This window comes from Gigantopelta aegis, chromosome 13 (assembly GCF_016097555.1).
Source record: "Gigantopelta aegis isolate Gae_Host chromosome 13, Gae_host_genome, whole genome shotgun sequence".
In the NCBI taxonomy this organism is placed as follows: domain Eukaryota; kingdom Metazoa; phylum Mollusca; class Gastropoda; order Neomphalida; family Peltospiridae; genus Gigantopelta; species Gigantopelta aegis.
This window is the reverse complement of record NC_054711.1, coordinates 25,459,921-25,483,864: the sequence shown is the minus strand read 5'-3', so window position 1 is coordinate 25,483,864 and position 23,944 is coordinate 25,459,921. Positions and strand designations below refer to the sequence as shown.

Sequence of the window (23,944 nt, the reverse complement as noted above, 5' to 3'; positions counted from 1 at the left end):
AGGCCAGGCAAGTGAACACCCTGCACTTTTATACTGTCGGTGTTCATGTTGCACGTGCAGACAACGCACGTGCAGTGGTGACATGGTTTGCACGTGGCTGCGTTTTTGCGAATATTCACATTTTGGAACTTTATTGTACAGTAGCTGCGTTTTATCGAATGTAACCGTGGGAATGTGTTTGGGACATGCAATGACCTTATATTCACAAAGCATGAACCGGTAGGAAACATAAAATCGGAGTTATAACCCATTTGTACCCTTTTGCGTTTCTTTTTTTGAAGAGTATAGATATGGTTTTCCATTAAACTCCTGATGGACGTACCATGTACCTCGCCGGTACTCTTGATGTGTTTGTTTTAACAAGCTAAGAACACCAAATTTTGCCTCGAGATAAAACTGATAACTTGCTCTAATTCTTTCACACAGGAGCAAGCTAAGATCGCCAAACTTGGTCTGGAGATGAAGCTGATAACGTCCGAGATGGACGCGGAGACTGACAAGTGGGACCAGCCAGACAACGACATCGTGAAGCGTGCCAAGAACATGTCGAGCATGGCATTCGCGATGTACCTGTTCACGCGCGGCGAGGGGCCGCTGCGCACCACCCAGGATCTTTTCGTGCAGGCCGACTTCTTCGCAGAGGAGGGAAACAAGCTGTACAAGACTGTGTCAGGGTTTTCACACAGGGTACGCACTGAGAGTTAGTTTTTTGTTAAACGACAACACTAGAGCACTTTTTTTTTCTTCTTTTTTTAAATGCCACAAACATTTGACACAGAGACAAAGAATTTTTTTTTTTTTTTGGACATTACAAACATGGATGATGATTAGATGAATGGTGAAGCCGCAGTATTTCCATTTCAGTATGGGACTACTTGACACTATAACAGGTCCGTGCTCCACGCTTGCTGTCAGTTGAGCTATCTTGTTATCACCCGATCCCGGGGTACACGGAACCTGCAGTGCATGCCAGGTAATCATCCCCCATGTGGGGGTCATACACTCGGGAGACACACCTATAATCGCACCCGTGAAGTGGGTGAAATTCGGTGTATGTGGCCTTACACCTACACATTGAGCCTAGCAGTGCACTCACTCTGGGTTGGAGCCGATACTGGCATGAAAAATCCCCCATTGCCTCAGGTGGGATATGAACCCAGTACCTACCAGCCAGAAGTCTGATGGCATAACCACTACATCACCAAGGCCGGTTACACTAGAGCACATTGATTAATTAAGGAAACAAGCTGTACAAGACCGTGTCCGGTTTTTCACACAGGGTACATACCGAGAGTTTGTTTTGTTTAGCGACAACACTAGAGCACATTGATTAATTAATCAAACATATGGTCACTGGGTCAGGGCTAGCTCTGGGTGAGCAAAACAGTTCGTCAAATTGTCTATTAAACTTAAAAAATTGCGGAAATTGTCGGTTATTTTCTAAAAAATGTCAATTATTACATGAAATGTTTTCGCTAAACTAAAATAAAATTCGCCAACTGCAGAGTGAGCCCTGATTCTGACTCGTAGTCATCAGAGGAAACATTTTTCCTAATGCAGCAAGGGATATACACCATTCCACAAACAGGAAAGCACATACCACGACCTTTGACCAGCTGTGGTACATACCATGGCCTTTGACCAGTTGTGGTGCACTGGTTGGAACGAGAAAAAAAAACCCAGTCAGTTGAAAGAATCCACTAAGGTGGTTCGATCCTGCGATGCAAGCACCTCAAGCGAATAGTGTTTTGGAAGTAACATCTCCCAATAGCCAATGTGTATTTTTGTGCTGGGTTATTCTTTGGAAATAACTCCCAAAAATCCACTATTTTTATGTACAATTTAGAAAACAATTGGCTCAGAAATAAATAACTTGTGGTAAATACTATAATAAGAAAACCGCATTCCCTGATTGGAGGGGTGAGATGTAGCCCAGTAGTAAAGCGTTCACTTGATGCGCAGTCCATCCAGGATCGATCCCCGTCAGTGGACCCATTGGGCTATTTCTCGTTCCAGCCAGTACACCATGACTGGTATATCAAAAGCCATGGTATATGCTATCCTGTCTGTGGGATGGTGCATATAAAAGATCCCTTGCTGCTAATAGAAAAAGAGTAACCCATGAAGTGGCGACAGCAGTTTTCTCTCTATATATCTGTGTGGTCTGACGCCATATAACCGTAAATGAAATGTGTTGAGTGCGTCGTTAAATAAAACATTTCATTCCCTGGTGGGAAGGACTACAGATGTCCAGTAGTTGATAATCTCTAGCTTCAGTGTACTGTTGTGTTTATATGTGAGAAAAGGGCTGGAGTACATTTAATGTTACAAAGTATCAATTTCAAAGTTTCCGATCACCAAGCAGTCGTCAAGAAGGCCTACTGTGTTTAAAATCTGCGACGTTTCCGGAATCAGGCGCCACAGTTTGATCATTTACAAGCTATCTCATGACATTAAACTTACAAGTTAGTGACAAATACAGTGAAACTCTTCTAAATCAGACATGCTAGGGACCAGGTAAAAAGTCTGGTTTTAAGAGGTATCTGATTTACAGACGTTCTCTTCTGCACAGATATTTAAAAAGGGACGATGAAACATGTCCTATTTTGAGGGAATTCTGGTTTTCAGAGGGTCCAGTTTTGACAGGTTTCACTGTACAAACTCTGAAAGCAGAAAACCGACATCTTTATCCAAAGTACGGAGTCTGACATTTTAGGACACTGGGGTGTTGAGTTTATTTTTAGACTAGTTGCTATCATATTGTTTTACTGCCCTGAGCTTGTTTATAAAAGATAAAACTAAATGTTCATGAAATCAGACTTTAAAAAAAAATGTACTTGGTAGCTGTGTAGGTGTCAAAAATTGACAATCTGTTATATGGCATGTGCTGCCTACTCCCAAGACAAGGTACTTAATGGCTATAGAGGGGCAGGCATAGCCAAGTAGTAAAGTGCTCTCTTGATATGCGGTCAGTTTAGGATCGATCCCCATCGGTGTGCCCATTGGGCAATTTCTCGTTCCAGCCAATGCACCATGACTGCTATATCAAATGCCGTGGTATGTGCATATAAAAGATTTCTTGCTGCTAATCGAAAAGAGTAGCCTACGAAGTGGCGACAGCGGGTTTTCTCTCTCAATATCTGTGTGGTCGTTAACCATATGTCCGACACCATATAACCATAAATAAAATGTGCTGAGTGCGTCGTTAAATAAAACATTTCCTTCCTAATACTAGCTATAGGCTGTGTTTTATTCACGGTGCAGCAGTGGTCTTGTAGGCTAATAATTGAAGGACTGTGGCACCAGTGAAGATTCATCTGCATCACTCACTCCCACCCTCTCCCCCTCCAAATTCCCAAGTACTCCACTGGATATAACGTCTCTACAAAATAAGCTTTTTAATGCATCCATCTGTCTACAGTAGTTAAAGGGACATTCCTGAGTTTTCTGCATTATAAGATGAAAAATATTTCTACGATTAAACTTACATATTAAATATATTTTATTGTTTAGAATATCAGTGTCTGTACATTCAATGTGGTTCTAGTCGTCTTAATATTTGTAAGAAGCCCAAACTGGATTTTGTCTTCAAATAATTTTGTACGTATGAAAAAACATATTTTACGAAATAAAATGAAATTTAACCTAGTACAAATTTTAGAATGATCAGAAACACTTTTAATATACAGCCACTAATATATGCTGAAAAATACATTTGATATGTAATTATAATTGTTAAAAGGTCTCTGTTAGTCGATAACATCTTAAAAATTGCAGCAAACTCAGGAATGTCCCTTTAACAGTTAAATGCTAATATACCTGTCAGTATTAATCATGTTTATATTATTTTAATTCCCAAAATATTTTTTTTAAATATGCTTTTGTTTTTAATTGTAAATTCCTCCAAAACTAAGAAAAGATTCCTTGATTTCAATTGTTATATTACCATTTGTGACACCCAATAGCCGATAGGTATTTTTGTGCTAGGGTGTTATATCTGCAAGCTACAGTATTCTATGTTACAGGTACCAAACTGTATACACAAAGAAGAGCTTCTCGCCTATCTAGACCGTATCCCAGTCTTTTGTCAACAGCTCAGTCTGCGGTTAAAGGCACCGACGTTTGGAAAGACACCAACATTCAATAAGGTAAGCTATTATTATGCATATACATTAACTATATATATGTTGAGCTCATTGAATACACAATGATATTTCCATGGGGTTTGTGTAATCTATATGTAGGCTCAAGTCAATATATATTTTATTACTGACAGGGACTTAAGATCTCACTGATTTGGGCACAATGTATGTTTTTAATTGTTCTAAGCATAGCAAGATATTTAAGGATTTAATAATCTAATTGAGCAAGTGAAATGGAAGTAATCTGAAGGATTGTGGGCAGGATGTAGCCCAGTGGTAAAGAGCTCGCTCGATGTGTGGTCGGTGTGGGATCGATCCCCATCGGTGGGCCCATTGGGCTATTTCTCGTTCTAGCCAGTGCATCACGACTGGTATCTGCTACCTTGTCTGTGGGATGGTGCATATAAAAGATCCCTTGCTGCTAATCGAAAAGAGTAGCCCATGAAGTGGTGACAGTGGGTTTCCTCTCTCAATATTTGTGTGGTCCTTAACCATATGTCTGACGCCGTTATTTTCATATACTTAACATTTGTGACACCCAATAGCCGATGTGTATTATTGTGCCGGGGGACCGGCCTCGGTGGCGTCGTGGTTAGGCCATCGGTCTACAGGCTGGTAGGTACTGGGTTCGGATCCCAGTCGAGATATGGAATTTTTAATCCAGATACCAACTCCAAACCCTGAGTGAGTGCTCCGCAAGGCTCAATGGGTAGGTGCAAACCACTTGCACCGACCAGTGATCCATAACTGGTTCAACAAAGGCCATGGTTTGTGCTATCCTGCCTGTGGGAAGCGCAAATAGAAGATCCCTTGCTGCTAATCAGAAAAAGTAGTTCATGAAGTGGCGACAGTGGGTTTCCTCTCAAAATCTGTTTTGGTCCTTAACCATATGTCTGACGCCATATAACCGTAAATAAAATGTGTTGAGTGCGTCGTTAAATAAAGCATTTCTTTCTTTCTGCTAATATACCCATGTAATCTATTTTTAGGATTCATAGAAAAAAATATTTATCCTATAACTTACCCATGACATCCATGTCATAAACCCATGTGATAATTTTGTATATTAATCTGGTTAATAATGGTATGCAAATCTGCAAGGTCTCTAGGTAATGTGTTGCTGTGGATGGACCATTTGCTTACAAGCCAACAAGATCTGTGTACCTGAGCGTAACGTTTTCAAAGCTTTAGTTAAAATGCTTGACATTAAACTAATTTGTGCTAATCGTGATAACGTCATATTACCGATGGCAACAATTTGAGTACTATGATTTACTGAAAATTGAATTAAAATGTTATTTTAGAAATGTTATAGGATAAATAGAATTTGCTACTCGAGTTTTTTAAAGAGACACTCCCGAGTTTGCTGCATTGTAAGATGTTTCCGATTAATAAAATATTTCTATGATTAAACTTAAATATTAAATATATTTTCTTGTTTAGAATATCAGTGTCTGTATATTCAATGTGTTTCTGGTCGTCTTAATATTTGTAAGAAGCCCAAACTGGAGTTTGTCTTCAAATAATTTTGTACGTACTAAAAAATAGTTTTTAGGAAATAAAATGCAATTTAACCTAGTACAAATATTAGAACGATTAGAAACACGTTTAATATACAACCACTAATATTTCATGCAGAAACATATATTTGATATGTAATTGTAGTCGTCAAAAAGTCTCTGTTAGTTGATAACATCTTAAACATTGCAGCAAACTCAGGAATGTCCCTTTAATATGTAAAATATCAACCTCGTCTAGTTAATTAACATAGACTCGGTTAATATTTTCCATATTAAAAAACACTTGACAAATCCTCTATTTATTATCCAATGCATGTAATTTATATTTATAATGTATTAGTTTCCTCATAAAGACCTTTAACATGTTAGCCCCATCCCGAGTCAGGCCACCAATCTCATCGGAGTTCAGACTCTGGATGGGTGTGTTCGAAACCCTAGTGGTATATGAGTACATTAAACTAGTTATCTATCTATCTAACATGTTAGTGATGTTCTTATGATCAATTATAATTGGAAATTGACCAGTTTGTGATGATCTATTATAAAATAAAAATCCAAACTAATTGATCCTCAAGTTTAGCTGATGGAATTGATCTAAAAATTTTGGTTTAAACAATATTTCTTTTACAAAAACTTATTGGGATTGGTCAACAGGCTTAGCCTATATGAAGACTTCTCCCTACATTTTACAAGTGGATACATGCAGGGCCAGATTTAGACCTTGGGGGGCCCGGGGCAGGGGCCTGGGGCACTTCAGGTTCGGAGGACCCTCAACATAGAAATTAAATTACATGACAAATAAAAATAATTATTACATTTTTTTATAAAGGAGGTCCTTAGTCTGGGGGCCCCTCTGGCAGGGAGGCCCGGGGCAGTTGCCCCCTTTGCCCCCTTATAAATCTGACACTGGATACATGTTAAAATACCATGGACTTACATAAACAAACAAAGAGGAAGAAAATGTGAATGGGTAGAGAAAGAAGAATTTGAGGGGATGGGTTTAAAGTGTGTAGAAAACTGCACAACTTTTTCATTGGATTGGGCGATGTCTGACATAAAATTAATATGTTGGTGTTGGGGTTTGTGTTTACATGCACATAAAGAAATATTATATTAAATAGTTAATAAAGATAAAATTAGCAAATCACTTCCCTCTTATGTTCATATGATTCTAAGTGGTTGTGTAACCACCGATTCCCACCACTCTAATAATAACATGTTGAGTAAACACTTGTGTTTCAGGTCGACAGTACGATACAGGAAACGAAGAACTTGATGAACATTATTGCCAAGGTCGTCACCACCTGCTTCATTTGTGCTACAAAGGTGAACAGCTGAAATTTATTTTCAAGCACATGTTTTCAGTTGTTTATGTTTTGATCTATAAAGTTCAAATTTATTTTCAAGCACATGTTTTCAGTTGTTATGGTTTGATCTACATGTATAAAGTTCAAATTTATTTTCAAACACATGTTTTCAGTTATTTATGGTTTGGTCTATAAAGTTCAAATTTATTTTCAAGCACACGTTTTCAGTTATTTATGGTTTGGTCTATAAAGTTCAAATTTATTTTCAAGCACACGTTTTCAGTTATTTATGGTTTGATCTATAAAGTTCAAATTTATTTTCAAGCACACGTTTTCAGTTATTTATGGTTTGATCTATAAAATTCAAATTTATTTTCAAGCACACGTTTTCAGTTATTTATGGTTTGGTCTATAAAGTTCAAATTTATTTTCAAGCACACGTTTTCAGTTATTTATGGTTTGATCTATAAAGTTCAAATTTATTTTCAAGCACACGTTTTCAGTTATTTATGGTTTGGTCTATAAAGTTCAAATTTATTTTCAAGCACACGTTTTCAGTTATTTATGGTTTGATCTATAAAGTTCAAATTTATTTCCAAGCACACGTTTTCAGTTATTTATGGTTTGATCTATAAAGTTCAAATTTATTTCCAAGCATATGTTTTCAGTTATTTATGGTTTGATCTATAAGAGATGCACTAAAATTACCCAGTGACCTGAGAACTTACCAAGGCCATTTTACAAAGCATCTTACAAAATGCTTATGCAAAATGTTCCAAACTTTATTTTAAAATAAGGATGGCATCATTCATATGTACAGTGGTACAGCGCTCGGTTGATCTGCGGTCGGTTTAGGATCGATCCCCATCGGTGGGCCCATTGGGCTATTTCTTGTTCCAGTCAGTGCTCCACAACTGATGTAACAAAGGCTGTGGTATGTACTATCCTGTCTGTGCGATGGTACATATAAAAGATCCCTTGCTGCTAATCGAAAAGAGTAGTCCATGAAGTGGCAACAGCGGGTTTCTCTCACAATATCTGTGTGGTCCTTAACCATATGTCTGATGCCATATAACTGTAAATAAAATGTGTTGAATGCAGTGTTAAATAAAACATTTCTTTCATATGTGATGTCATTCTAGATTATTTTCATTTCATACACTAAACAGCTGCAGATGAGAAAAATCACATGAATTTTGTCACTATTCAAGGTCACTATTCAAGGGAGTTAATTCTTGGACATTTTTCCTTTTAGCTAAAAAAAAGCAATTTTAATGCAGGATTTTCAATAATTTGTATAAAATTGAAATATCGTTTATTGGAAATGAAATGATGTATATTTGACTTTAAACTTGGCTAGACATTTTTGGGGGTTTTAACTTTACTTTATCGTAAACTTAATCTTTAATGCTGAATAGCAGGACGTAGCCCAGTGGTAAAGCACTCGCTTGATGCACGGTTGGTTTGGGATTGATCCCCATCGCTGGGCCCATTGGGCTATTTCTTGTTCAAGCCAGTGCTCCACACTGGTGTAACAAAGGCCGTGGTATGTACTATCCTGTTTGTGGAATGGTGTATATAAAAGATCCATTGCTGCAAATCGAAAAGAATAGCCCACAAAGTAGCCATGGCGACAGTAGGTTTCCTCCCTCAATATCGGTGTGGTCCTTAATCATATGTCCGACGCCATATAACCGTAAATAAAATGTGTTGAGTGCGTCATTAAATAAAACATTTCCTTCCTTCCTTCCTTCCAACTCCAACAAGAGCCTTGTGTTGGAAAGATGCATACCCGGACCACCAACACATACTGACACTTTAGCAAATGAAAAACGCGTAATTTTAGAGTTAATAAAAAAACCATGATTATTCCTGCTAATTGGGGGCAGCCATTTTGTTTCGTTTTTGTGACGTCCGGTGGGATAGCTTGGGGCGAAGTGACGTCAGCTCCTGACCATCTCCTGTATGTACAGTGTAAACAAAAGCAGTAATTTTCGACAAGGCGCTTCTCTTTGATCAACCTGACTTGTAAAACAGCATAAATGACGTAATAATATAATAAACTATTTAACTAAATATATTTCAAGTTGCATTAACGGAAAAAAATGGGGTTATAGTGTTTTTTCTGTTTAATAATCCAAAGGAAAAATTTACACTATTACGCCTATTGATATGCTACATTGGAGCAAAACGACAACCCACGATACCTAAGTGATAATTTTCTTTTCTTTGGGACTACGTAATTGGTCAGTTCTATGTTTTTAGATGGAAAAAATCTACTTAATCAATAGTTTTACAGAACTATTTACAGTAATAAACCATGTCCATTACAATTTTAGGGGCGACAGGTAATATTCCACAATACCGGTATGTATTTTTATGTCTTAGACAGCGTCAATTAATTGGCTCGTCTGGTTACCAATCAAATACACACCTGCCAATCAGGAATCAAAGGTAGAAGCAACTAACAGCATAGACCAATTAACTAAGAAAACACTCCGTGTATCATTTCAGTACATAGGTTAATGCATGGGCAAAACATTGTTAATTGTTTCGACTTGTTGTGTAGCCACTTTGACAATGGTATTTTATTTTGTATTGAAATATAGTGCTGGATATACTTACTGTTGGCTTATTGGGATGTGTATTATTACAGAACATTGCAATGTATGACTATTTATCATCCCGCAAAAACCAGGTATATTGTGTTTCTCTAGCTCTAAGGCTCATTCCTGACGTGACGCGTTAAGTATTATGTAACCACCAGCTCGCCAGAGGGCGTACTCACTGAGATGGTACAAAATGGCTGCGCCCGTTATATATAATAGTCGTCACATTTAACCGTTTTATTAATTAACTATACGATTATACGTGTTGATAGTAAGCAATAATGTGCATTATATATCGTTGGATATGCATACCAGGCCAAATGTCTTAATTGTCCTCTCCTTTAACTATACGATTATACATGTTGATAGTAAGCAATAATGTGAATTATATATCGTTGAATATGCATACCAGGCCAAATGCCTTAATTGTCCTCTCCTTTAACTATACGATTATACATGTTGATAGTAAGCAATAATGTGAATTATATATCGTTGAATATGCATACCAGGCCAAATGCCTTAATTGTCCTCTCCTTTAACTATACGATTATACATGTTGATAGTAAGCAATAATGTGAATTATATATCGTTGGATATGCATACCAGGCCAAATGCCTTAATTGTCCTCTCCTTTAACTATACGATTATACGTGTTGATATTAAGCAATAATGTGAATTATATATCGTTGAATATGCATACCAGGCCAAATGCCTTAATTGTCCTCTCCTTTAACTATACGATTATACATGTTGATAGTAAGCAATAATGTGAATTATATATCGTTGAATATGCATACCAGGCCAAATGCCTTAATTGTCCTCTCCTTTAACTATACGATTATACATGTTGATAGTAAGCAATAATGTGAATTATATATCGTTGAATATGCATACCAGGCCAAATGTCTTAATTGTCCTCTCCTTTAACTATACGATTATACATGTTGATAGTAAGCAATAATGTGAATTATATATCGTTGAATATGCATACCAGGCCAAATGTCTTAATTGTCCTCTCCTTTAACTATACGATTATACATGTTGATAGTAAGCAATAATGTGAATTATATATCGTTGAATATGCATACCAGGCCAAATGCCTTAATTGTCCTCTCCTTTAACTATACGATTATACATGTTGATAGTAAGCAATAATGTGAATTATATATCGTTGAATATGCATACCAGGCCAAATGCCTTAATTGTCCTCTCCTTTAACTATACGATTATACATGTTGATAGTAAGCAATAATGTGAATTATATATCGTTGGATATGCATACCAGGCCAAATGCCTTAATTGTCCTCTCCTTTAACTATACGATTATACGTGTTGATAGTAAGCAATAATGTGAATTATATATCGTTGAATATGCATACCAGGCCAAATGCCTTAATTGTCCTCTCCTTTAACTATACGATTATACATGTTGATAGTAAGCAATAATGTGAATTATATATCGTTGAATATGCATACCAGGCCAAATGCCTTAATTGTCCTCTCCTTTAACTATACGATTATACATGTTGATAGTAAGCAATAATGTGAATTATATATCGTTGAATATGCATACCAGGCCAAATGTCTTAATTGTCCTCTCCTTTAACTATACGATTATACGTGTTGATATTAAGCAATAATGTGAATTATATATCGTTGAATATGCATACCAGGCCAAATGCCTTAATTGTCCTCTCCTTTAACTATACGATTATACATGTTGATAGTAAGCAATAATGTGAATTATATATCGTTGAATATGCATACCAGGCCAAATGCCTTAATTGTCCTCTCCTTTAACTATACGATTATACATGTTGATAGTAAGCAATAATGTGAATTATATATCGTTGAATATGCATACCAGGCCAAATGCCTTAATTGTCCTCTCCTTTAACTATACGATTATACATGTTGATAGTAAGCAATAATGTGAATTATATATCGTTGAATATGCATACCAGGCCAAATGCCTTAATTGTCCTCTCCTTTAACTATACGATTATACATGTTGATAGTAAGCAATAATGTGAATTATATATCGTTGAATATGCATACCAGGCCAAATGCCTTAATTGTCCTCTCCTTTAAAGGGACAGTCCTGAGTTTGCTGCAATTTTTAAGATGTTATCGACAAACAGAGACTTTTTAAAGGGACATTCCTGAGTTTGCTGCAATTTTTAAGATGTTATCGACAAACAGAGACTTTTTAACGACTGTAATTACATATCAAATATATTTTTCTCAAAATATTAGTGGCTGTATATTAAACGTGTTTCTGATCGTTATGATATTTGTACTAGGTTAAATTTCATTTTATTTCTTAAAATATTTGTTTTTCGTACACACAAAATTATTTGAAGACAAAATCCAGTTTGGGCTTCTTACAAGTATTAAAATGACCAGAAACACATTGAATATATAGACACTGATATCCTAAACAAGAAAATATATTTAATATGTAAGTTTAATCATAGAAATATTTTATTAGTCGGAAATATCTTACAATGGAGCAAACTCAGGAATGTCCCTTTAATGCTGAATGACTAACCGATGGTGTTGGTTTTAATTTCCTCCAGTACAACATAGACTACGGAATGTCTCCGGGCGGCAGTCGGCGGTGGAGGAGTACCGGGCAGTTCGACACGCGGTCCAGCGCCAGCGGCAGTGACACGGATGGTGGCCTTAGTCCCCACTCAGAGAAACAGTTCAGTCTGCTGTCGCTGGGAAAATCCATCTGCAGCTACGACAAGTCCTGATGTCGCTGTTGAGGCTGGGACACAGAGCGATCTGGTAGTCCTCACGTAGAACTCATCATGTCGAAGTCTTTCTCTGTAATCTGTTAGATTTTCGTAGCGTCTGTTTAAAAAGATATAACAGCAGGTCTCTGAAAATCACTTGCCCAATGCTAAAACAAATTGTAAAAAATTGGGATTATCACAGAGTTGTTAGATGTGACGTAGAACTGAAGATGTCAAAGTCTTTCTCTGTATCCTGTTTAGACTGTCGTAGTGTCTGGTTAAAAACATCTGACAGCAGGTCCCTGGAAATCATTTGCCCGATGATAATACAAATCTAGATTTGTGTAACCCACATGGATTTTAACAGTTGTTAGATGTGACAAAAAACTGAAGATATCAAATTGTTTACCTGTTTTGAATTCGCTTGTTGTAGTATGTTTACAAAACATCTGACAGCAGGTCCCTGAAAATCATTTGCCCGATGATAATACAAATCTAGATTTGTGTAACCCACATGGATTTTAACAGTTGTTAGATGTGACAAAAAACTGAAGATATCAAATTGTTTACCTGTTTTGAATTCGCTTGTTGTAGTGTGTTTACAAAACATCTGACAGCAGGTCCCTGAAAATCATTTGCCCGATGATAATACAAATCTAGATTTGTGTAACCCACATGGATTTTCACAGTTGTGAGATGTGACATAAAACTGAAGATATCAATTTTTTTACCTGTTTTGAATTCGCTTGTTGTAGTATGTTTACAAAATATCTGACACTAGGGCTTTGAAAATCATTTGCCCGATGATCATACAAATCAAGGTTTGTGTAACCCACATGGATTTTCACAGTTGTTAGATGTGACATAAAACTGAAGATATCAATTTTTTTACCTGTTTTGAATTCGCTTGTTGTAGTATGTTTACAAAATATCTGACAGCAGGGCTTTGAAAATCATTTGCCCGATGCTCATACAAATCTAGGTTGTGTGTGACCCATTTTTCGTCGAAAGGTTGGATTCTCACAGAGTTGTTAGGTGTGACATAGAACTCAAGATGTCAAAGTCTTTCGGTTTTCCTGTTCGATTGTCGTGGTGTCTTTTAAACACAACTGTCAGCAGGTCTTTGAAAATCATTTGCCCGATGCTGATACAAGTGTATTTTTGTGTAACCCATTTTCTTTTATAAAAATTGGGATTCTCACATCTATTTTAAGCCTTTTCGTTGTTATCTTGCACATTACTCAAATTTGTTTTCGTAAATTATCAATTGTGTCAAATTCTGTGCTTTTTTTCGACATCCTGCTATTTGTAATAGCACAAATTGCTCTTTGTGCCAAGCCACAAAGGTACTTACTTTAAGAACAAGATATTTGTTTAACTAAATTTATCTGATTATTTAAGGTCACAAGAAGTCAGCTGATAAAGACTGAATCTTATTCTTAAACATTGCACTGTTACAGGTCACAAGAATGTGATCTGTTGATCAGAAGTCTTGAGATCGCAGTCTCAAGTATATGGTTAGAAATTGGTTACGGTTAACATGGAAAGAAATAAGGGAGCGCATGGTGTTTGAAACCACATTTATTTATCTGTATAAATCAGGGCTTCTAGAATTTTTATAAAATCCACTAGCCATGGGATCAGTCATTTTAAAAATGTACTAGCCACAATTCAAAAAATTTCAGCCCTACTTTTCTTTCATTAATAAAGTAAATACAACTTTACTAATAGTAATAATCAGATATGTCACCCAAAGAGGGAGATAGAGTTTAAAAACATTAAGATTTGGGAGGTAGGAATGGGGACAGAATATTCATATTTACAAAATAGACTTAACTGCAACATTTGACAACTTTTTTTCACTAGCCTTCGGGCATGGTAATAGTAGTTATTTACTAGCCCAACATCGACTATCACTAGCCACGGCAGTGGGTCATTTTAAAAATGTACTAGCCACGAGTAAAAATTCTTCAACCCTACTTTTCTTTGAATTAATTCAATTTTACTAAATTATAGTAATGAGATATGTCGCCTAAAGAGGGAGATAGAGCTTAAAAAACACTAACATTTGGGTTTACGGTCGAGGCAGGATGTTCATATTTATAAAATAGACTTAACTGCAACATTTGAAGAAAAAAAATCCACTAGCCATCAGGCATGGCAGCAGTAATTATTTACTAGCCCGACATTGAATATCACGAACCATGGGAGTGGGGCTACCATAATCTAGAAGCCCTGTCGGGCATGGCAATAGTAGTTATTTACTAGCCCGACATTGAATATCACTAGCCATGGGAGTGGGGCTACCATAATCTAGAAGCCCTGTCGGGCATGGCAATAGTAGTTATTTACTAGCCCGACATTGAATATCACGAGCCTTGGGAGTGGGGCTACCATAATCTAGAAGCCCTGATAAAATACAGAGATGTAACTTGGAACTGAATGTTATCAATGTGGAATTGACTGTCGGTAACACGGTTTGCTTCCTGATACTGTCAGGGTTTCTGCCAGAGGGTAAAATGGGTATGGCGCCATACTCAAAATATTTCGCAGATATTTATTTTTTTAAGTTCACCTTTTCACAAAATTAATGACTCTCTTATCATTACTGTGTGATTTTCTTAACCCTAAACCTAACCCACTTTCTTTCTGGAGGAGATACACACACACACTCTCCAATATCCCTGCGGTTGCATTCAGCACACACATTGTAAATATTCAATTTCATACCCAAATATTTTTTTCTGGCGGAAACACTTACTCTGGATGAAGGTTTTAGTTACAGTTCATGTTTGCTGCTACTATTTAATGTGTGTTTCCTTATTTCTTTTCATCAGTTAACCATTTACAACAGAAAGCTCACGTGGGTTTTTTTTTTGTAATATTGATATTTAAACATTTTTTAGTACTATTTTTTTTTTAATTCTCATACAAAGGGGAGCTAACTATTACTCTCATTCAGTGCTCCTAGATTATGGTAGCCCCACTCCCATGGCTAGTGATATCCAATGTTGGGCTAGTAAATAACTACTATTGCCATGCCCAATGGCTAGTGAACAAAAAAAAGTTGTCAAATGCTGCATTTAAGTCTATATTGTAAATATGAATGTCCTGGCCACACTCCTATGTCCCCAATCTCAGTGTTTTTAAGCTATTATCTCCCTCTTTAGGTGACATAACTGATTATTAGGGCTAGTGGATTTTTAATCTTTTTAATCTTGGCTAGTAGTAAAAAAAAAAATTTACTGATCCCATGGCTAGTTGATTTTAAAAAAAATTCTAGAAGCCCTGCTTGTTGGAATTTTTTCAGGGAAAAGAAGGGAAGGGAACTATATTAACGTGCCCACATCCTTACGGTTCGGGCACACCCACCATGGGTTCTGTTTCTGGCATAGCCAGTCCACGATCCCATGGTGGGGGGGTCAGTGGAGTGATGGAGAGCAAGATAGATGGCTCCCTTTGAATAAGAACATTTATATGTCGAGGAAAATACAAAAAATATTCAATGTCCAACAGAGGCATTAAATTAGAATAAGAACATTTAATGTCAGACAAAGGCATTAACATGTGTAATAAATGTACAATTAGAGATTATTTAATGTCCAACAAAGATATTATTGTACAAATAACATTTAACATCCAGGAAAGTAATTAATTCACATGAAGAACATTTAATGTCGGTGACATTGAGTTGCAATATGAAATTGTGTCTTGTGTGGTTTTGAATAGACTTAGGTAATACGTCGTTTCATGTTACATTTTTGTTCACTAACACCAGTTTGAGTGCGCTGTTGCCTCTGGTAACACAGTTGCTGTGTGTGGAGTTGATCATTTATTTACGAGCTGTGTACGGTAGGCAGGTTTCATTGCAGCTGGCAATATCTGTTGATAATTAAAGCTTCTTAAAGCCGTATTTTCAATTATGTTTTGTATTGGCAAAAGCAATTGTGGTTTCGTGATTTTGAGTCAGATACAGTGGTAGAAATAAGCAGAATGTTTTACTAGTCCACCCGACAAATACATCTAGAAATCTACTTGTCCACCACATTTTCACTTGTCCAAATAAATGGTTTGTTTTATTCTAGTACAAGGATGATGTTTTTGATTGCTTAAAATAAAACTGCATTGAAGATTTTCACTTGTCCACAGGACAAGCACCAAGGTGCATTTGTTTGTCCGAATAGATTTTCACTTGTCAGGACAAATGGACAAGTGCTTATTTCGAATGCTGAGATACAGTTACTACAAACACAGGGTTTCTGCCAAAGGGTAAAATGGGTATGTCACCATACCCAAATTGTGTTGCAGATTTTATTTTTTTAAGTTGACCTTTTTAACAAAATTAATGACTCTTATCATTACTGTATGTTATTCTTAACCCTAACCTTAAACTTAACCCATTTTCTTTGGGGGGGAGACCCTCATACCCCTTATCGACCAAGGTTGCGTTTAGCGCACACATTGTAAATTTTCGATTTCATAGCGCCATACTAAACAAATTATTTCTGGCAGAAACAGTGACAGGACAAAGTTCAAACTGTTGTTAAAGAGAAAATTGATCGCCAAAATGGCTAGCTCTTGTTTAACAAAAAGTTTCTCCAGTTTACATTTGAAATTTTAAAAAATTGCAAATTGTTAAGATTAGTTTTTGCCCAAAAATTTAAATAATTTTTGCCTGTTTTTAAAATTGGCAAGTGATAGAGCTAGCCATGATATATTAAAATTTCAATCAGTGCAAATAAAAAGTGAGTGACTGTTTAACTCAAATGGTATATTTTCTCAACTTCTCAGGGGTTTGGGCTCACACAAGTTGTGATAGGTCGTAGAAGGTAACAGTCATTTCCGGTAGCGTATCAGTAAAATTATGGAAGTGAAATTTCGTTTCCCATGATTGTTATATAGAGTATGACTATTCAACGGAACCTAAACACAGTTTCTGATGAGTTCCCATGATCACAAGGCACGGGAAAAGTGTTTCCCATGAAATTTGAAATCCTATGGCCTGTTGTAGGGTCAGTCTTTCCAGGATGACCCATTCAGCTATTTCCCATTCCACCCAAATGCTCCATTTTCATGTTTTTGTCCTCAGTTGTATTTATTTGTTTGTTTGGGTTATTTTGTTTTATCCCTCAAAAAATGTTTTAAAACATCAATACTTACAGGCAAATGGATGTCATGTTTTGGCATGTTTTACTTTGTTATGCACCTAATCCAATGCAATGGCGATGTTCTGTCTAGAAAGAAGTACACAGTACCAGTACCAGTACCTAATTAACTAACGATCGAATGAACTAACAACATGTAGTTGGTTGCTGTAGGTCAATAACTGGCCAAACAGAACTTGCCAGCTCAGCACTAAACACAGTTTATTGACTGTTCTTCAGGGCTCAAACTTAACGACTGCACTGACGGCAGTTGCTGTCGTTGAGATATAAATTGCCATAGGTAGAGAGCATCACCGATGGCACAAAACTCCTCAACAATGGCAAAATATATACACCTGGTGTACATAATCTGCCAATATTTAACATCTTCACATTTGAAATATGTCTACACACAGCAAAATAACCTTTTAGACATATTTATTTTCTGCAAATGTCAATTTTTAAAACAAAATTGTCATAGGCAGGCTCAAAATTGCCATCGGTGGGCTGTTTCAGCCATGGCAATTCTTTTAAAAATGGCCGTGGGAGACAAATTCTTAAGTTCGAGCCCTGTTCTTTGTACTGCTCTTTTAAATTAAAAGATGCTTTTGCATATTCAGGGATTTGTGTAAATAGATTTTCTTTTTATTTATTTATTTAATTTAGAACCACTTGCCAGTATTTATTGGATTCATGCACATGTAGATTATTGCTTATTACATTGAGCATGTGTTCAATACAAAAGTTATGGAATTTTTGTTTCTTTAAATAGTTTAATGCACATTTTCACAGGAGCAAGTTTGACTCCTTTGTTTTACACACTTTTAGCCTTCAATCCTGCTAGGGTCAATGCATGTCTGGCTAACATGTCTTAACCAGTGACTAGTTACATTATGTCTTGACCAATAGCTGGCTAGCTAACATGTCTTGACCAATGACTGTCTAGCTAAAATATCTTGTCCAATAGCTGGCTAGCTAACAATATGCCATGACCAATGACAGTCTGGATAACATTATCCTGTATGTCTTGACAAATGGCTGTTTCATTTAGAATTCATACCTATCAAGTCACATTTGGACCAATGCATATCAATATAATTTTCTAGCCAGCCTGAGCCAGTATCTGCACAGCTAACATTATTCGTTGACCAATGACTGGCTAGATAACAAGTTGTGACTAGTGCCTGTTTTAAGTCAAATTTGAACCAGTGGTTGTCAGCATTTGATATTAATGAATTGCTTTATAATGTTGGACAATAATCTGTGTGTCATTAAACAAACAGTTTCATTAATTTATTAAGAACAGTGACTACTATATTGTGTGTGCTGTCGGTGTTTTGTATAATATTTGTGTAAAGGAAACAGCATTCTGTGCAGCTGTGGATAATACTCATTAGTCTTCTAGTGCAATTGCTTTGTGGACTGATCACAGAATAGGCATCCTGAAACAGTCTTGATATTAATAATAGTGATATGTTTGCTTGCCAACTTCTAATCAGGGCTTCTAGATTATGGTAGCCCCACTCCTGTGGCTAGTGATATTCTATGTTGGGCTAGTAAATAACTACTATCGCCATGCCTGATGGCTAGTGAAAAAAGAAGTTGTCAAATGCTGTATTTAAGTTTATTTAGTAAATATGATTATCCTCTCCCCAAATCTAAGGGTTTTTAAGCTCTATCGTCCTCCTTAGGTGACATATCTGATTATTACTATGAGTAAAATTGTATTCACTTAAAAGTTGGGACTAGTGAATTTTTAATCATTGCTAGTAAATTTTTTAAATCATTGATCCCATGGCAAGTGATTTTTATAAAAAAATTCTAGAAGCCCTGAGCTTTTAACATACCGTTACTGATACAAAATGGTCATTTTAATGTTTTATGCCTTTTACAAAACTATACTAATAGAAATTGCTCATGTGAGTAGTTTTAATGTTTTATGCCTTTTACAAAACTATACTAATAGAAATTGCTCATGTGAGTAGTTTTAATGTTTTATGCTTTTAATAAAGCGGTACTGATAGAAAATGGCTATTTCGGTTAATTTAATGTTTTATATGATTTGTTGTTTCATTTTAATTTTGTTTTAAAGGGACATTCCTGAATTTACTGCAATTTTTATGATGTTATTGACTAACAAAGACTTTTTAACGATTGTAATTACATATCAAATATATTTTTCTGCATAAAATATTAGTGGCTGTATATTAAACATGTTTCTGATCGTTCTAATATTTGTACTAGGTTAAATTTCATTTTATTTCCTAAAAAAGTATTAGTGGCTGTATATTAAACGTGTTTCTGATCATTCTAATATTTGTACTAGGTGTAATTTCATTTTATTTCCTGAAAAAAATGTTTTTTGTCATACGTATGAAATTATTTGAGGACAAAATCCAATTTGGGCATCTTACACATATTAAGACGACAAGAAACACATTGAATATATAGACACTGATATTCTAAAGAAGAAAATATATTTAATATGTAAGTTTAATGTAGAAATATTCTATTAGTCGGAAACATTTTACCATGCAGGAAACTCAGGAGTGTACCTGTCTGTACAAGTAGGTTAACTCTGTTCCCTCTTCAGCATTAGTTCACAGTAATTGTGTATATACTGTATATTTGTATACTTACAATGAAATTACGTTTGGGAATGATTTTGATGTACAAGCTTTTTATAATGCCACGTGGATTGGTGTGAGTTTTAAAAGTGATTAACCTATTTTTACATTCTTGCTCCATATTGTTGCATTTTACTTTGCAATCATTCCTTAGTAATAGAAAGAGTTTGCTCATGCTGTGTTCGCTTGCTGCAATGCGTTATCAAGCAGTGTGTATTCGCTAGCTGCAATGCGTTATCAAACAGTGTGTGTTCGCTAGCTGCAATGCATTATCAAGCAGTGTGTGTTCGCTTGCTGCAATACATTATCAAGCAGTGTGTGTTCGCTTGCTGCAATACATTATCAAGCAGTGTGTGTTCGCTTGCTGCAATACATTATCAAGCAGTGTGTGGTTCTACAATGTTGATATATGTGTGCACGGTCGTCAGAGGTTCATGGACAAGGTTAATGGACTGTGGGGGGAGTAGATAAAAGGTTTATACAGATAATACTTTAAAGGTACACATTCTTCTAAAAACATTGCCCTGTGTTAAAGGTACATATTCCTCTTAAAATTGCTGTGTGATACGGATCATACCTCTAGTTCAGACTTACAATGTCTTGAAATTGCTGTGTGATACGGATCATACCTCTAGTTCAGACTTGTAATGTCTTGAAATTGCTGTGTGATACGGATCATACCTCTAGTTCAGACTTGCAATGTCTTGAAATTGCTGTGTGATACGGATCAAATTCAGACTTGCAATGTCTTGAAATTGCTGTGGGATACGGATCATACCTCTAGTTCAGACTTACAATGTCTTGAAATTGCTGTGGGATACGGATCATACCTCTAGTTCAGACTTACAATGTCTTGAAATTGTTGTGTGATACGGATCATACCTCTAGTTCAGACTTACAATGTCTTGAAATTGCTGTGTGATACAGATCATACCTCTAGTTCAGACTTACAATGTCTTGAAATTGTTGTGTGATACGGATCATACCTCTAGTTCAGACTTACAATGTCTTGCTTAGAACATTTTATTTCTGTTCAAGAGCGGGACATAGCCCAGTGGTAAAGCATTCACTTGATGCACGGTCGGTTTAGGATCGATCTCAGTCGGTGAGCCTATTGGACTATTTCTTGTTCCAGCCAGTGCACCACGACTGGTATATCAAAGGCCGTGGTATGTGATATCCTGTCTGTGAGATGGTGCATATAAAAGATCTCTTGCTACTAATCGAAAAATGTAGCAGGTTTTCTTGCTAAGAGGAAACCCGTTGTTGCCACTTCATGGACTACTCTTTTCGATTAGCAGCAAGGGATCTTTTTATATGCACCATCCCACGATTGTAAATGTGCATCAGGGGAGCGATGTACCACTGAGCTATGTCCCCCCCCCCCCCCCCCCCCAATACAAGGATTAATGATTGATTCAAATCAAAAACAGTTTTTGATGATCTATTTTTAATTTTGAATGAATTGTGAGCCATTTGGTATAAAACTGTTCACACATGATTAATAATGAATATTACAAAATATTTCACCTTATAACCACCATGTTTATAAAAAATATATTTACAATTATTATATACCCTTTACTATATGCATGTGGCACAATGAAAAACAAATTAAAATGTATGTACGTTGTACCAAAAATTGTGTTCAAAGTTACATTTAAACTGATAGAAATATTATGATCCATAATGTATATTTAAGGTGTTTGTTGATGTAACTCGTGTGTTCCTAAATATATGTTCGGTATATTTACTTACAGTAAAACGTCCGATACATATATTTGGCTGTAGTTTATGGTACAAACTATTTGTTTCTAAAAGCTATCTATTACGTGGAAACCCTCTGTGTTCCTAAATATATGTTCAAAATGCTTAGCTGGAAGCAAGCAATAATTACATGCCTTGACCTTAACTGTTTTCAGTGGTAACCCACCAGGCTTCCAGCTTATGAAATCTGGTAGCCCTCAGTGAAATTTGTAGCCCATAATTTTAATGAACTTTTAAAAAAGGAGAGAGAAAAGCAAAATAATTTATTTTCATTTAAACATTGTTTTAGGATGTTGGGTTTTTGGGGTGTTTAAGCATCTTGTTGATTGTAGAGTAACTGGAGGTGCAAAAACAAATCTAGTAGCCCGGTGGACTACCAGGTTCAGACATCTGGTAGCCTGAGCGAGAAATTGGTAGCCAAAACACCCAGGGTTATTGTTACGGTCGAGCCATGAATTATACTAAGCTGTTTTATTTCATACAATTTCTAACAGAATTTTCTTTTGAAGGTTTTTTTTATAGTCTTATTTTCTTTTTGCTTGCATGGCAGCAAAAAGATTTTGAAATCCAGGTTTTCAGGTATTAACGGTGCAGACCCTAGTTTCAGCTCGTAAAAATTGACACTTAAGTTTAGTTAATCTACTAACCTGTAACACCTTTGGATAAAGTTAAACATGGTGAAGGAAGAATCTGTGACATTAAAACTGATAAATATCCATAAAAAATAAACTAGAACTTGAATGTTTAACCGCTACTTCTCAGACTATATGAAAAATGCATTTTGTGGTATTAGAAACATCGGGGTGACCAGAAAAACTTTGGTTCTACAGAAATGGATTATCTAAACAATAAAATATAAGTAGTGTTTGATTTCTGTGATCATAAACGGCTCTAATAGTAAAAAAAAAAATGCTTTACAGCGTTTAAAAACTATGGTCTGTCGCTTTAATGTACATTTTATTCTTTCTACTATGATCATATACTCATGAGTATCTGTTGAAGTCCTACCGGCCTCAGTGGCGTCGTGGTAGACCATCGGTCTACAGGCTGGTAGGTACTGGGTTCGGATCCCAGTCGAGGCATGGGATTTTTAATTCAGATTACGACTCCAAACCCTGAGTGAGTGCTCCGCAAGGCCCAATGGGTAGGTGTAAACCACTTGCACCGACCAGTGATCTATAACTGGTTCAACAAAGGCCATGGTTTGTGCTATCCTGCCTGTGGGAAGTGCAAATAAATGATCCCTTGCTGCTAATCGGAAGAGTAGCCCATGTAGTGGCGACAGCGGGTTTCCTCTCAAAATCTGTGTGGTCCTTAACCGTATGTCTGACGCCATATAACCGTAAATAAAATGTGTTGAGTGCGTCGTTAAATAAAACATTTCTTTCTTTCTTTCTATTGGAAGTCCAGGGGCCAATTGTTCAAACATTAGTTAACTTAACCATTAGTTAAAATCAGACACAAATAATTGAAGACAATGTTAAAACTTGATTTAGAACAATGAAAGGTGTCCATCCATAATCACAATCTAAAGTTTACTAAGTATTTTGTATTTGTGAAAAAAATAAAATTAAACAGAAAATATTAGAGTAACTCAGAGTTAATTTTAACTATGTTTTGAACAACTGGGTCCAGATCATTATTAAGATGTTAAGGTGTTGCTTGTAACAACAGCTACTGGTGGTTGTCTCTGGTATTTCCATTCCATTATTCCTGCTTCACACCAGCCAGTCCCTGACAACGTATATATGGTTCAAGCACGCTGTCCTGGGAACATATCAACTTGTTTGACTTTCTATCCAGGACAGAAGTTAATTGTTTGTCATTAACGATCAGAAAGAGGTTAGTCTGGTGGCCTTATGCCTTTTCACTGAGCATTTAAGACTTGCTCTGGGTTGGAGCTGGTAAGAAGACTTGAACCGAGAGCCTACCGGTTGTCGGCTGTGATGAGTTAAACCCAGACTGATTGAAATGAGATCTTACTGTTCACTATCCTGATTGAAGATTTGAGAAAAGTCAGCATTGTGCATGGACCCGATGCCATTTCATTGACCAGTCAAAAGACTTGGTGTAAATCTGCCCGCAGA

General features: G+C 36.3%; 1 protein-coding gene across 1 annotated transcript in view; it reads left to right on the top strand.

Moving 5' to 3' along the window:
- LOC121387857 (alpha-catulin-like) overlaps nucleotides 1–14,529 on the top strand; it is a 53,195-nt gene extending 38,666 nt beyond the window's left edge. Inside the window, exons 13-16 of the mRNA XM_041519086.1 lie at nucleotides 427–687; nucleotides 4,026–4,148; nucleotides 6,905–6,988; nucleotides 12,158–14,529. Of these exons, the coding sequence (XP_041375020.1) occupies nucleotides 427–687; nucleotides 4,026–4,148; nucleotides 6,905–6,988; nucleotides 12,158–12,337 (648 nt within the window). The 3' untranslated portion in view covers nucleotides 12,338–14,529. The remainder of the gene's footprint in view (nucleotides 1–426; nucleotides 688–4,025; nucleotides 4,149–6,904; nucleotides 6,989–12,157) is intronic.
- The last annotated feature ends 9,415 nt before the right edge of the window (nucleotides 14,530–23,944 follow it).